General features: G+C 41.1%; 2 protein-coding genes across 3 annotated transcripts in view; one reads left to right on the top strand and one right to left on the bottom strand.

Annotated features, from left to right (window-relative positions):
- Positions 1-16,323, bottom strand: part of LOC137431586 (hyccin) — a 576,074-nt gene that overhangs the window by 366,995 nt on the left and 192,756 nt on the right. The window lies entirely within an intron of this gene.
- Positions 1-16,323, top strand: part of LOC137431580 (unconventional myosin-IXb) — a 232,539-nt gene that overhangs the window by 194,790 nt on the left and 21,426 nt on the right. For both annotated transcript variants that reach the window (XM_068123054.2, XM_068123055.2), the window contains exons 36-44: positions 1,797-1,991; positions 4,970-5,020; positions 7,378-7,489; positions 9,437-9,516; positions 10,211-10,403; positions 11,956-12,084; positions 12,303-12,408; positions 13,124-13,255; positions 13,369-13,492. In XM_068123054.2, the coding sequence (XP_067979155.2) occupies positions 1,797-1,991; positions 4,970-5,020; positions 7,378-7,489; positions 9,437-9,516; positions 10,211-10,403; positions 11,956-12,084; positions 12,303-12,408; positions 13,124-13,255; positions 13,369-13,492 (1,122 nt within the window). The remainder of the gene's footprint in view (positions 1-1,796; positions 1,992-4,969; positions 5,021-7,377; positions 7,490-9,436; positions 9,517-10,210; positions 10,404-11,955; positions 12,085-12,302; positions 12,409-13,123; positions 13,256-13,368; positions 13,493-16,323) is intronic.

The following is a 16,323-nucleotide window of genomic DNA, read 5'->3' on the forward strand; positions in this document are numbered from 1 at the left end:
TGCTTTATTGGAGAGTGGCCAGATGAAAGCTACTCCTGAATAAAAGGCACATGACAGCATGACTGGAGTTTGCCAAAAGGCACGGAAAGACTCGAGGACCATGAGGCAAAAGATTCTGTGGTCTGATGAGACGAAAATTGAACTCTTTGACCTGAATGCAAATCGCTATGTCTGGCGGAAACCAAGCACAGCTCATCACCCATCTGCCACCATCCCTACCGTGAAGCATGGTGGTGACAGCATCATGCTATAGGGATGCTTTTCAGCGGCATGGACTGGGAGACTTGTAAGGATAGAGGGAACAATGAATGGAGCCAAATACAGGCAAATTCTTGAATATAACCTGCTTCAGAAAGCAAAGGACCTGAGATAGTGGCAAAGATTTACGTTCCAATAGCACAATGACCCCAAGCATACAGCCAAAGCAACACTGAACTGACTTCAGAACAAGAACGTGAAAGTCCTTGAGTGGCCTAGCCAAAGCCCAGACTTTAATCCCATTGAGAATCTGTGGAAAGAGTTGAAGATTGTTGTTCATCGACACTCCCCATCCAACTTGACTGTGCTTTAGCAAATTTGCAAGGAAGAATGGAAGAACCCTGGTGTTGGGCTAGCGGCTGGGGTGCCGGCTTAGGATCCTAGGATCCTGGGTTCGAATCCCAGTCGATCGCTGAATTAACGCCAGGGGGGTTGACTCAGCCTGCTCATCCTTCCGAGGTCGCCGGTCGGCTAATTGAGTACCAGTTCACTGGTAATTCCCTGTTTGTCGTAAAAGGCAACAAAAAGGGTTGGCGGCAGGAAGGGCATCTGGCCGTAAAACATTGCTTCAAAAAGGGGACCGAAAAACAACAACCACGGTCCCCGAAAAAGGCCAACCCCCGCTTTGCGGGGAAAAATGGCCTCTAAAGGTGTTTTTTTTTTTTTTTTTTTAATGGGAGAAACTCCCCAAATCCAAATGTGAAAAGTCGATACAGACATACCCAAGAAGCCTGAAAGCTGTAATCCCTGCCAAATGCATTTTTATAATAGGGAAAGGCCTGCCCTTAGCAGTGGCTTTGTGATCGCAGATATCTAGTTGTGTTTTCTCCCCTCTCCCTACATCCAACTTTCATTCATTTATTGAATTGCTCTTTAATCCTGATTTTACCTCTGCCACCAAAGGTGGATGGAGGTTATGTTTTCACCCCTGTCTGTTTGTTTGTTTGTGAACAAAATATCTCAATAAGTTGTGGATGGATTCGGGCGAAATTTGGCAGAGATGTAGCGTATGTCACAAGAACGAAATGATTAGATTTTGGTGAAGATCCGGATTCGGATCCGGCTACTAGAATCTTTTAAGTGATTCTTCACCATTGGGCAATGAGGCCAAAAACGATACATAGCAGGATATCTCAAAAAATTATGGATGGATTTGGACGAATCTTGTTGGACAGGTTGGGTGCGTGACAAGGAAGAATCGATTCGATTTTGGTGAAGATATGACTATGGATTCGGATATGAGAATTTTTTTTTTTAAAGTGATTCTTCACCATTGAGTGATATGGCCAACCAGGTGGAGGTATGCTCTCTACTGAGTGCCGTTCTAGTTTTCTTCATGTTCTTTCAGCCCCTTGTGCATAAGCTTATGTGCAGCCTTTGTCATCCTTCTATTCCCTCCCCCTTCCATTGGCAATAGATGTTTTTTTTCATTGGCTTTAGATGTACACACTTGTCTTTATTTGTACCATTGCTTTTTAATGTGATCGATGACTTCATGCCATTATCATTTGGTAGAATATTTGCCTTCTTCCTCCCAGGGGGGTGCATTGCAAACCCTGCAGTATAAAGACCTGCTGGAGAACTTCGAGAGTGTGTTGACACAAGTCATTCGACAGGAGGCCAATGGAGGTTCCTTGCCTCCATTTCCTATTCCCTTTGGTCTCAATACCATCAAAGTTTTCTTGGATGAATTTGTAAGAGGAAGCCGTTCAGAAGACAGTTGCCCATCCAAGGTGCAGTTTATCAATTTATAACGACCGATGTATGTTGTATCTAAATTTCAGAACATACAGTGGCCAATTTATTTTGTGTAAAAGTAGACCAAAGGCCCGGATGGTCAGTCACCTGGGTCTGGAAATTTTTGATTCATCTTCGGTGTGGTTCAGAAAGAAAATTATCACCAAAGATGTATCAAAATCCTTTGCTTAGTGCCCAAGTAGTGGCCAAACAACTTGTTTTTGTTATTTATGACCCATTAGTGAACTCTTCAAAATTATATTTTGGGGACAGACTTATACATATTCAATATGATTCGGATTGAAGCTGATCACCATTGTTGATTGTCATCCATTATTGTTATATTGTTAAGTAATATTGTTAAGTAATATTGTTAAGTAATATTAAGTAGTTATGTAATATTGTTAAGTCATGTTGGCAGACCGTGAACACATAAACGCAGTATGCGGGAGTTGAACCTGAGATCCCAGCATCATGAGACAGTTACTCAGATCGAAATGTCAACCAAATCATCCAAGTCCTAAGATATTAAAACTAATTATAGGGAAAGATCAACAAGAGGGACAAATAATGCTCCACGAGAACGTTTTCAACAGAGGATCCACAGACCCAGGAGGGTCCCCATGGCCACGTTATTTGGAGTCCTTTTAAGCAAGTACAACACATTTTTATGCAAAGTAGAGTATCATGGAAGAGCTATAACACAGAACATAACCCAGCGGAACACGTGAACATATACTGTGAGAATGAATGAAGAAGGGAAAGGGGTGGAAATGGAAGGAAGACATAGGCTGGATACAAGCTTATGCACAAGTAAGGAGCTAAAAGAACAGGAAGGAAGAACCAGGATTAAAGAGCAATGGAATAAATAAATGGAAGGTGGATGCAGGGAGAGGAGCAAAAACACAATAGCTACCGCTCTGTAAGATGCCGATGTGTGGAGGTGAATCTGGCTCAAGTTTGCTAAATTTCCTCATTGTTACCATTATTAATTTGATTTACCTGCCAAAATGTTGGCAGGCTAAAGCTTATTGCTTCCGAAAATAATTTATTATACCACAGGCAACATCTTTCATCCAAGGCATTCAAATGATGAAAGAATATGCAGATGTAATTTGCAAGGAAAACAGGTTGGCAACACAATAAAGGCCATACAGTGGGCTAGTGCCGGTCTATTGTGCAGGCTCCCTCCAGCCCATACACGCACCCGCTGGGCTTGATCTGGGTTGATGGCGTAAAACAATACACCGTTCATGAATACCTGGACAGGACCATGTGTCCGTGGAGCAAGTTGAGGGTATATGCGCAGGCCAGGAGAAGAGAAGAGGTGAGGAGATGAGCTGGTCCAGAGAAGCAGGATGGTTGCTGAGAGCGAGACAATAGATGAGTAAACAGAGAGCCCTGAGAGCAATCACACTCACGATTTTAATGGATCTGGCATGGGACATCACCCTGGTTGTTCATTGGTGTTGACTGCTGTTCTGCCACAGCAGTGGTCTCCCAAGCTCAATCGGGATCCAGCTGTCGGGCTCCATGACCGCCTGCACCAGAACCTTTTTTTTCTTCTTTTCTTTTTAACCATTGAGGCCTTCTTCACTAACACATGTGGCCTCGCTTAATTAAAGAGGGGCAATTAGAGGAAAAGGATATATACATAATTGGTGAAAATATGAAGGGAGAGATGAGGAACTATACCAGACAAGAAATCCTGGCAGTGACAATTGGGGTAATTATGAGACAACTGATCTGAACAAAATTTAGGATATAAGAGACCACCTTTAGAGGCCATTTTTCCCCGCAGAGCGGGGGTTGGCCTTTTTCGGGCACCGTGTTCCCCTTTTTGAAGCAATGTTTTATGGCCGGATGCCCTCCCTGCCGCCAACCCTGTTAGTCACCTCTTGCGACACACAGGGAATTACCAGTGAACTGGTACTCAATTTGCCGACCTCGGAAGCTGAGTCAACCCCCTTGGCGTTAATTCAGCGATTAACCGGGATTCTAACCCAGGATCCTAGGATCCCAAGCCGGCACCCTAACCGCTAAGTCAACACCAGGCTAATTTAGGATATAACTGCCTAATTAATTAACTCCTACCCCAAAGGCATTTTCATTACAACATCATTATTTTAAATAAATATGGTTTTACCACATTGGAAAAACTAAAATAAGATTTCATACATTGCATTCCTGCTCTCACACTTCATGGTTTTGTAAAGCATTAGTGGCCACTTCGTGGTTACATCCTCTGGCAAATAGTTTTTGGATTTTTTTTTCCTCTTACTGTACAGAAGTGCCAAACAGGAGAGTGCAATGGTAGTGCACTTGCCTTTGAGTCTAGGTTCAATTCCCGACCCAACTATGAACAGGCAGTCAGGGTGTTGCATCACAAAATGCACCGTCCGTTTGATGTTCCTTAAGCTGGGTATCCTATCTGCTTGCCTTATCAGTGAATATGAAAGATTTCATGGCGTATTTTGCAAAGGGTCAGGAAGCTATCCCCTGCACCTTGAACAAATGACAAATTCCTGACCAAATTAGATCTATTCAAATATCAGGCCTTGCCAGTCGGCTTATGAAAGCTTGGGCCATGAACTTTCCCTGGCCAACCCCATAAAAAGATGGGTAAATAATTGGGGCAGTTAAAATAAGTCGTACTAGATACTGTGACGGTCTTTATTTTAACACATGGTGAATCAACTTCTGTGACATTAGAACAATTTGGAAGGTTTCCCAGTTGGATTTTTTTTTTTTTGGTTGAACCAAAAAATCTTGGGAAATTTGAGCATCCGTCGTTATTGAACTTTTCATGCGTCATCTTTTGATGATCGTCAGCAGAGATTTGTAATATAAATTGGTCAGTTATTCAAATAAGCATGCAGCTATTGGGTGACCGGTTGTATTTTTCGGGTTGTGGAATCGGGGGGATGATTGTGTTTTATGCTGAAAGGATAGCAGAGTGGTTTTTGTATTTCAGGTTCCCAAACTGGATCGGAAAAAGATGAGGAATAAGAAGGAAGCAGAATACGTGAGTTTAACCCTGGTTTTTTGGGGGGTTTTTTGTATATAAGATCGAGGCTCATGTAAGAGCTAACATCAATCACATGAAAAAACAATCGGACAAACAAAACATACAATAAAGGGAGCGGGAGACGAGATGGGGAGAGGAAAGCACACAAGTACAACACCAGAGAACAGGGACATTGGAATATCTGTGGGAAGGAGAGGGCTTGGGGGAGGAGGCATGGGAAGGTGGGGGTGGGACAGGTATAAAACACATGGACACTGCTAGAACTTCCAGGAAAGGGGTCGGTATTTCAAAAAAAGTGGATCTGGGGTGAATTAACGGGGATCGATCGATCGATAACGGGGAAGAAAGATCAAGGTTTCAAGATCAAGATAAGAGATGGTGGTGAACAGCAGTTTTAAAGACCTGGAGGGACGCGAGGGATTGTAGAGAGTAAGGGAGTTTGTTTCAGAGGTGGGAATAAAGAGGAATGAAGGAGTGGTTGTCACTTGCATTGCAACAAAATTGCAATGCAACACAATATCAATGCATCACATGTGTTCCTGACAATTATAGGCATCAAACAAAATCGTTTCAGCAGAAATTTCAAACAATGACAATTGCTCCTCCAGCTCACCCAAGTAGTTGAGATTTCTGCCAATTACACCGAGGCTATGTTATCAATGCTAGGTGGTATTGTTACATCATTTGATGCAAATCGTGCAATATCCTTGTCTTAAAGATCTGGTGGTGGGAATCCCGATGAATCCGAGTGGGAGAAAATGCTTACTCCAAGTTGGCACCTTTGGTGATTTTCTAGTTGTGAGAAAGATCAGCATGAAGTAACGGTTCATATTTTTAAGACTTGGCACATCCATCCAACAAGTGTTTTGATGACCTTTGAACTCGGGTGGAAAGAGGTTATCTACATATTACCTAGGGGAAACAGTAAGGGGGATTGGGTGTCATTTGAAAAGATAGTAAAATTGAGGAAGCATGTGGAAAGGAAGTGGAAGGGAGTTGGGGGTGCAGCTGGAGAAGAGAATAGTTTGTAAGCTTGAAACGGCAAAGACAAACGAAAGCTGGTTAGAATAGAAGAAAAGAGAGAAAGGGGAGGCAAATCAACAGGAATGATATGTATGTCACATGTAGGGGAGGGGGTGGGGAGGAATGGGTCAAAATGTTGTTGTGTGTGTGTGTGTGTGTGTGTGTGTGTGTGTGTGTGTGTGTGTGTGTGTGTGTCGCTAGTTGCCTCTCCACACGCAAGCCTCAGAAGGTAGTAATCAAACCAAAACAGACCCTTTGGTGTTTCATGCCTTGCTGCCTTTATCGGGTCGGAAGGACCTGTGTTGGTTTTATTAATATTACCCCTGACTGCTATCCCATCTCCTGGCTGATGTGCAGCAAGGTGGAGACGATGTGCTCATGTGGCAGATGGTCATTGTTGCTCACAGTTCGCACAGCTTCGGCAGTTATGTTATCTGTGCCTTGCTGCTCCATCAAGCTAAGGGATTTAACACATTGTATATCTATGTATTATTATATATATAATAGAAAGTTTTTGTTTGTTTGTTTGTTTGTTTGTCTGCACGCGCTAATCTCCTGAACGGTGAAAGATAGGAAACCTCTGAAACAAAAAATGTCAGGGCGGGCCCTGGAAAGGTTATAGGCTAGGTGGCGAGACCAGTCAAGGCCGCTTCGACCAGGCCGGGCCCATTTCGTAATTGAAAGCTGAGCTGAATTATAGTAGTCAATCTTCTACAGCCACGAGTAAAAGCTGAGTTATAGTAGTAAATTCATTCAAAAAGAACTAAAAATGTCGGGACGAGCCCCGGGAAGGTTATAGGCTATGTGGCGAGGATGGTCGGGGCCGCTTCGACCAGGCTGGGCCCATTTCGCAATTAAAAGCTGAGCTGAATTGTAGTAGTCAATCTTCTACAGCCACGAGTAAAAGCTGAGTTATAGTAGTAAATTCATTCAAAAAGAACTAAAAATGTCGGGACGAGCCCCGGGAAGGTTATAGGCTAGGTGGCGAGGCCGGTCGAGGCCGCCTCAGCCGGGCTGGGCCCATTTCGCAATTAAAAGCTGAGCTGAATTGTAGTAGTCAATCTTCTACGGCCGCGAGTAAAAGCTGAATTATAGTAGTAAATGAACGAAGGCCGCGTTTAATTCCTTTTTTTGTACAGAAGATTAAATTCATTCAAAAAGAACCCGAGCAACGCCGGGTGCATTCAGCTAGTATGTATATATATTTTCACTTGACTAAAATGTTTATTTCTTAAGACCTTTTATTTTTGAATAAAACATATTGTGGTATACCCTACTGCACTGTAACCTCCCTGTTCTATGTTTTTTTTTTTAACTGAATGTACCAATAGGTGGTAAAGCATCGTGGACACCTTTTTCGAAGCATGCAGTTCAACATCCCTACGTCATGTGAACATTGTAAAGCCTTCATGTGGATGATGGACAGAGGTTACGTTTGCAAGTGTAAGTCACATAGTAGATTGTAATAATTGTATGATTTGTAGGGCAATTTGAAATCTTCTTAGCTGGTTTTACAATGAGTAAATCTTTATGTTGCTGAAGTGTATGAACTCGTTAACGACCCTTCCTGTGGAGCATCTTTTGATTTATCTTGTTAAACTCAGAGTGCTAAGTGAGGCCAAAAGCATAGCGCTAAGCCACATTTGGTAGTTGTTTTTGCTAATGTGTATCAAATATGCTCACTCTTCACTACTTCCAAGGAAGGTTTTCTGTTGAAAATGGTTTTATCCTATCCTTCCATTGTTCCTCTGTCATTTTAATCGTTGGTTCCTTTTAGAGTTAAGGTATTTTGTGTGCAGGTTGTCATGTAATGGGAAGATGTCAAAGCTCACTCAAGAGCAAATGACACACAGTGGTTGAGAATTATATTAAGAACAAACAAACATGTGTTTTAAAAGTTTGCTTGTTCTTGTGAGATTCTATATCTCTGGCTATTCTGAGAGCTATCTCAGCGCAGGTGAGTCTGGCATTTCAATCAAGCAGATTGGCAAGGACTGCAAGCAGCCATCTCTCTTCAGGACTGGTCTCTCATATCTACTGGCCCTGATGTTAACTTAGCCTGGGAATTCATCCCCAGAAACCTCTCTCTCTCTCTCTCTCCCTGTATCATGCACATATTCATCCCATCTCATATTTACCCTCGTCAGAGGAGACGGTATTGCATTTGAGTCGGTTTGTTACTTGGCAAAAAAAAAAAAAAAAATTTTTTGCAAGAATGTTGATCACTCCTGTTTGTGTGTTTGTCTGTCCGCTCACTTATACTTGACTACAGGTCACAATTTTAAGTCGATCTTCACGAAACTTCACCAAATTGTAGAGTTCGTGGTCCGACGAAATCCTATATATTTTGAGGTCAAAAGGTCAACATAGGCCAAAGGTCAACCACTATTTCAAATTTCTAAAATCCTCAATTTTCATCCGATTGACTTGAAATCTGAATAGGATAGGCATATCAGCTTACTGAATTCAACCATCAACTATTTTTGAGATCAGCATGGGCCAAAAGGTCAACATAGGCCAAATTTCTAAAATTGTCAATTTTCATCCAATTAACTTAAACTTTGAAGACGATTTGCATATCAGGTCACTGAATTCTACCACAAATTATTTGTGAGGTCAAAAGGATGCTCTACTAAGTCCCATTCTACTTTGTTCTGTTTTGCCAAGTGTCACTCCATGAGTGATTTTTCATTTGTCTGTCTGTTTGTTTGTCCGCACAGAATAAATATGATTTTCTTTGCAATTGTTGGTCCGATTGACAGGAAATTTTCACCAGAGGTGCACCTCCATCTGTAGAATTTTTTCATGATAATTATGACGTCATAGATCACGTGGTTCGGCCGCCATATTGGAAAAACTGAAAAACTTTGCACCTCTATATCTCAAATTGCTGAATAGAAAAACTTGACATGGCTCGTTATAAAGAACTCTCCATTGGGAATAACATATGTTAATGATGATGTCACGGGTGCCTCCATTATGACGTCATAATTCGACAAGTACAAAACTTAATCCGATCAAGATGAAATTTATTGAGCGTCATATAGGCATAAATTGGGGGAGAAAAAATTATGTCATCGGTCACGTGGTTCGGCCGCCATATTTGTTTTAATACAAAAGCCTTAAAAACCACTGAAAACACATCCTGGTGAGGGTCTGCAATCTCTAATTGCTCTTTCTTGTTAATTAATTGCTATAGATATATAATTGTCATTGATACTTGATTATTCCAAAGCTTCACATTTGCCATGGAATTAAGTTTTGTAGTTTCAGGCGAGGGAAACACTAAGTTTAATTTCAGTGTGTGCTCGGCCTCATGACCTGATGTAACGAATGGTAACAACAGATGAACACTGATTTTTACCCTGCCCTCGTGTTTCTCATCTGCAGTGTGTAAATACACCTGTCATAAAAAGTGCTGCTCATTGGTCATCGTCCATTGTCATGGAAGCTTCATATCCACCAGGAAGGTACGAGCTGGAAGTGTGCCCTGAATCATTTGATTCCTAATCTGAAACGGTGTAGATTGGTTGCTTTGTAGGCCTCACATTGTTTTATTCTGGCAGGAGATTAGTAGGAATGATCTTTTGGTAGAAATTTTGTTAGCATCAACAAGCAGGTTAAAATAATGCAAATCCTGTCCAGCATTCAGCATTGTCGATGGAAGTAAAGATAATATGGCAATCCAAGCATTGTTCATATTGTAGGTTGTCTGTTATGTGGTATGTATGTACCAAAATTGATGACATACTGATTTTACAGCTTATTACCAGATGGCCTTAATAGATTACTGTAATTGAGAATGAACCATAATTGATGGCATGCTGTTTTTACAAGCTTCTTCGCACCTTGAGAAGGTACCAAAACCGATTATGGATTAGTTTTGTGGCTTTTAGTAGTCAGACCCTGCAGTTATGTTCTCCTTGAATTGCTTGTAGATGAAGGCATTGCAACATGTGATAAGTTTAATGACTGAGCTTGCAATTCCTTGGTCTAACTCCTTCATTCTTGTTTGGTAGGCCATTAATTGTTCCTTGTTCTGGTCGCCTGGTCTTTCTGATGAATATGTAGTCACTTGGTGTCGTATCTTAGTTTGTTTCCTCACATTGTACTTCTTTTCAGGTCATTTTTCTTGCATTGTGTGAACCTGATTTTGTCTTCCAGGGTGAGGTGGAGGTAACATCACGCCAGTTTGGTGTGCCTTTGACAATGCTGGCGGGTGAAGACGGTACTGTGCCCCTCATGGTGGAGAAGCTTTTTAGATATGTTGAGCTGTGTGGTCTCTATACAGAGGGCCTCTACCGCAAGTGTGGCTCAGCCAACAAGGCCCGTGAGCTCCGCGAGGAACTGGATGCAGGTATGTGGTGCTGAGATAAAACAGTGCATTGCTATTGGGAAACTTAACACACAAGGAACCAATTAACTTCAAATAATACCCTCTAAAGGCTGATATGATGGCCGAGATAGAGGTATGCTCACTCACTACTAAGCCATCTAGACTGGGTTTGAATCCAGACCCAGTTAAAACTGTTATCCTGGTGTTTCACAATCAGGGTGATTCACCAATGTGTGTGTCGTCCATTAGATGGATGTTAAGCTGTTGTCCCATCTGCCGGCATTAGCTGGAAGATGTAGTGTGCTTCGCAAAGAGTATGCGAGCTATCGCCGTCACCATGAACAAATTACTAATTCCTGTTGTAACTACTCCTGGGAGAGGGAGTGTGAAAAGCCCAGCATGACCCAGGCCTAAAAACTGATTCGGCAGAACCAACGCTCTGTGACACAGAGTATGATGCATCAAATCAGCATATCCTTTAATTGAAATTTCCAAACATCTCTTGCTTTGTACCTGTCCCCTTACCTATCAACACAGTATTTGCATTGTAGACCATTAAACAACACTAATCAAACGGTACATAAGGAAGTATGATCCAAATCCTTCATAGGGAGGATCTTGCATGATGGAGTACACCATTGAAAGGAGCATTTCATCTTGCTGTCCCACCTGTTTCCACTTTTTGTAGTGAAAAAAAACCACTTTTGAGAAAAATTAAGTTCTGCTTCCATTGAATGGAATACATACAGTATAGAAGGGCATCACCTCCTTGGCCATTCCTTAAATCTCGAATTAATGTGATTCCTCTTTATTTAGACTTTTATTATCTTATAAGGGACCATCTATTTATTACATATGCAAATAAAACAGAATTTTGATCTCTCCCCTCTTCTCACCCTCTCAATATGTGCCCATCCCTTCCATCTCATTACTCCTCCTAAACCTTTCCTTCTGTGCCCACAAATCTGACACTCCAGATATGTGACTTGCAATGCCAAAAATGTTGTACAGATCTATAATTATGCAGTGTCTGCACTGGATGGCCCAAATCCTTGGATAGCCAAATGGTGTGTGAGACCAAAAGGAGTGTCAGCATTGTAGTGGAGATGTGCCTTTCTTGAAAATAACGTACATATTCATCCTTTAAAATCTTTTAGTTAAAGACTGAGTTAAAATGAGTTAAAGACTAGTCAAGGTTTCACTTTTAGCTGTTCAAGTTGAGTTTGATCCTTGATCGCTGCTCTTCTAAAAATTGTCATTTTGGTGCAGTGTCAGGAAGTAGGGCTGTATTTTAGGTGGGGATGTAAAGCTGGTTGTCCTGTCTGTGTATAACTTATTGGATTTAAATATCTTAATGCTTATTGAAAAAAAAGTAGGCCATTTTGTTCTGGTACCGTCTGGTACCGTGGCCAAATTCCCTGCTTGCCTTTAATGTGTGATTCATACTACTTGCGTACTGTGTTGTATATATGGCACAGACTTCGTGGGCTGAATACCCTTTATTTACCTTTACCTTGTGCTACCTTGAGGTCTGCCTTTTAATCGCTAATCTCTTCTATCCATGTGCTACCAGATGTTAATGGGGTGATCCTGGACACGTATCAAGTGCATGTAGTTGCCAGCGTGTTGAAGCAGTGGCTTCGAGACCTTCCTGATCCCCTAATGACATACGAACATTATTATGACTTCCTCCGTGCTGTTGGTAACGTTTCTCCTTGTGAAGACAACAAAAATCACCTACACAATGAAAATATTTAGTTGATTTCTGAGTGAAGGAAGATTAGAACGGATGAACCTAGAGATGGCAAAGAATACATGAAGGTTGAATTGTTCTCTATTTTTAAGGACCAAATATTGCATGATATAAGAACTTCAACATTATTGTCGAGGATCTAGCTATTTTTCTGGTGTTGTGTACAGAGTTGCCAGAGCGCAAGGAACAGTTACGCTGCATCTACTCGATAATCGAGAAGCTTCCGCAAGTACACGTTAACTTGCTGGAGAGACTTGTCTTCCATTTTGTGAGGTAATCTCCCCCTTAGTCTCTGCTCCCACCTTTTCTTTATTTGTGATCATTAAGTCTATTGGAGGTAGTAGATTCATGGAGTGTCTTCTTTAGGGCATTTAACCACTCGTTATATTGATACTGTTCTCCAGATTCCAGGAAATTTGAGCAAAATGTTAGACACTTGCTTGAACAATTATATTACTGTCAGAGGAGGTTGAAGGAGGATGCCCAAACTTGTCCCATTATGTTTCAAACAAAACCGCCCTCATAAATCGGCTAGTGATGAATCAGAAATTTCGACCGTCTGGTCTCAACTCGACACTTGGTAGAGTCAAAATTGACCCAAACAGGCATTTTCGTTTTTGGGACAATAGGCTTCTTGATCAATTAATCCATTCTGCAGTCATGTGGATGCAAAACAATCCATAGCATCTTGCATAAAAGTAAGCAGGTACCACAGATATTTTGCAAGACATTTAAATTGATTTAAAAAACACTATAATATATTAAAATTGATGGTACATGAACAACATGTGCTATCTCATTGCTGATACCTGTCATACCCTTTGTACCTAAAGAAAGTCTGACAGATCATTCCTTTTAATCAGTATTGTTTATGACTTGTTGAATGCTTTACAAAGCTCGCTGTGCTTGCATGCAATTAGATTGTCTTCCTCCACGATCGAGGAGTATCTTCTCCAAGCCACTACTGATTAATCACTTGCCATTGCAGGGTAGCTCAGCATGAAGAATCAAACCGCATGTCTCCAAATGCTCTCGCCATTGTGTTAGCGCCTTGCGTCCTGCGTTGTCCAGATTCTGCAGATCCTCTCAGTGGGGTCAAGGAGATCACAAAGGCGACAGCGTGAGTTTTGCACATTGATGTACAAGCTCAAAGGAGTGAAAATTGGGAGGTTTTTTTTTTCTTCCTCTTTTAATTCGAGTCAGATATCGATCTTCATGTGTTTGTTTCATCAGTTGTGTGGAGATCATTTTGACCGAACATCTGGAGAAAGTCGTCTCCAGCCTGGCCACACTGGACGAACTCAATAAGGCGGAAGAAGACGCAATTAATCGGCTCTCGTTCCTGCGCCGCAGTTTGGTATGCTCTAAACATGACAAGCATGACATTTTTAAGAGGCAGATAATTAAACAGAACCCACAAGTAATGTAGGCATGATTGACCTGCAGTTTGCATCAATTTTACGTTTAAAAGGCAAGCTTTAAATCACAAACGTACTTTTAGCCAGGGATGGCAGCATGGAGGGGGGTGGCAGTAATTGTCACCCCTGCCATTTGCCAGGAGGGACGGGGGTGATGTGGGGGTCAGAAAGTGCCTTATCACATGGATGCCTGAAAAAGTCTGAAAACATTGCTGATCTAACATAGAGTGTAAGAGGTTTCTAAAATGCACCATATCCTTTGACTGCCAATAATTTTGTCCTTGCAGGTCTTGAAGAGGCAGATCTCAAAATTTCCTCAGAAGGATGCGTTGATTCCAATTTCTCCTGAATTTAGTCGATTGTGCCTATCTTAAATAGCTAGATTGCTGCTACAGGTGGCACTGTAAATGTTTCAATCAATTATTGTAGTTGCCAAAAAATTTTTTCATCATACGTGCTAATGATAGCGTTGTCTGCCGTACTTACGTATGCGATCGTTGCCGAGAATCTATTTGTGCTAGCTTTAAGTTGTTTTCCTTCATAGTATTTTCTTTGAAGTTCTTAAAATGGTGTTTTCATGTGCATCTGCTTTTTGCACTTCATATTCTGCAAAGAAAGTGGCAAAATGTCAGTGTGATCACTATAGATGTTGGCAGTGAGATCACGATAGATTCAACACAACGTTCTTCAAAGAAATCAATTGGAAACACGTTAATTGACTCATGGTTGAAAAGGACTGAATGAAGACGGAGTAAATTTACTTTTTAAAAAAATTTCAACACTCACAACAGATAGAATATATCTAAACTTAGTACATTTAAGTTTTTCACAAGTAATACATAATAACAACAAGAAAAAGTGCAATCAGAGATTGCAAACCCTCGCCAGGATGTATTTTCGGTGTTTTTAAAGGCTTTTGTGTTAAAACAAATATGGCGGCCGAACCACGTAACCGATGACGTCATCATTATTTTTTTTCAAAACTAATTTATTCCTAGATTATGCTCAAGAAATTTCATCTTGATTGGATGATGTTTTGCACTTGTCGAATTATGACGTCATAATGGAGGCACCTATGACATCATCATTAACATATTTTATGCCCCGTGGAGAGTTCTTTACAATGAGCCATGTCTCAACTTTTTTCTATTCAGCGCTTTCCAAGATATAGAGGTGCAAATGTTTTCAATTTTCCAAGATGGCGGCCAAACCACGTGACATATGACGTCATAATTATCATAAAAATTGTACAGGTGGAGTTGCACCTATGGTGAAAATTTTCTGTCAATCGCACCAACGGTTGCAGAGAAAATCATATTTATTCTGTGCAGACAAACAGACAAACAAACAAACAAGAAGGAAGACGTCATGCAGAGCACGATATTTGCAAAATCCACCCCCCTTCCCCACCCACCCACCCCCTCCCCCCCCACCCTCCCCCCACCCAGAAAAAAGGTTGCAGTTGATCCAGAAAATTGTCCATTTCATCAAGATCAAAATTGACGATCTTGATCAAATCTCAGGTCAATAGGATGAAAAGTGATGATTTTTCGATGAAAATTTATGATTTGGCCTGAATTTGCCCCTTGCCCTGGAATAGACTGTGCCCAATTTTTAACTCACTTTTAACTTTTAACTTTTTAACTCTTTTAACTTTTAACTCTAACTTTTAACTCTCTCGGTCCAAGGCCTCCACTATGACGTCATAATTCGATAATTCGACAAGTACAAAACTTCATCCAATCAAGATGCAATTTCTTGAGCGCCATGTCGGCATAAACTGGTGGAGAAAAAAAAATAATTTTGACGTCATCGGTCACGTGATTTGGCCGCCATCTTTGAAAAACTGAAAAACTTTGCACCTCTATACATATCTCCGAAAGTGCTGAATAGAAAAAATTGAGACATGGCTCATTGTAAAGAACTCTCCATGTGGAATAAAATATGTTAATGATGATGTCATAGGTGCCTCCATTATGACGTCATAATTCGACAAGTACAAAACTTCATCCGATCAAGATGAAATTTCTTGAGCATCATCGAGGGATAAATTGGTGGAGAAAAACAATAATTATGACATCGTCGGTCACGTGGTTCGGCCGCCATATTTGTTTTAATACAAAAGCCTTAAAAACCACTGAAACACGTCCTGGTGAGGGTCTGCAATCCCTGATTGCTCTTTCTCGTTTTAAATGCGATAAGACACCAAATGTATCTTGGTAGCGAATGATGCTACATGACAAGTGTACAGCTGCCAGAGAGCTGCACACAATGCGCTAGGATGGTGACAGCGCTGTGCAGTACACGAACAATAATTATAATGAATAATTAATCGGTAACGTGTTTAATTAAAATCATCTCACCGAACGTGCACATTCTCACTTTTTGACACCTTTTGGTGTGCAACAGCTGACAAGTTTACTTCCACTGTATAGTCAGGTTCAGTATGTCCAGATTTAAAGTTTCGTTGGATTTTTTGGGGGATTTGGAAAGCTATATATTTTTGGAAACTATATTGTATAGTCAGTCAGAAAACCAATGTTGCTATTTGCACAGACTACTGTATGGCGGCCATCTTGGATTTTCAAAATTGCCGCTGTAGAACTAATTTTTCTCAATATCTCAGCTTCTAAATAACATAGAGCTTTGATTCTAACGGCTAAACATACATTTTCAAGGGCCCCGAATCCAATGGTAACAAGTTCGATAAGCTAGACATGACCATAGAGCTCCTATGTGGCGGCCATCTTGGATTTTTCAAACTGGCCGC

The sequence above is a fragment of the Myxine glutinosa genome, chromosome 7, assembly GCF_964187855.1.
Source record: "Myxine glutinosa chromosome 7, kmMyxGlut1.1, whole genome shotgun sequence".
Taxonomy (NCBI): Eukaryota; Metazoa; Chordata; class Myxini; order Myxiniformes; family Myxinidae; genus Myxine; species Myxine glutinosa.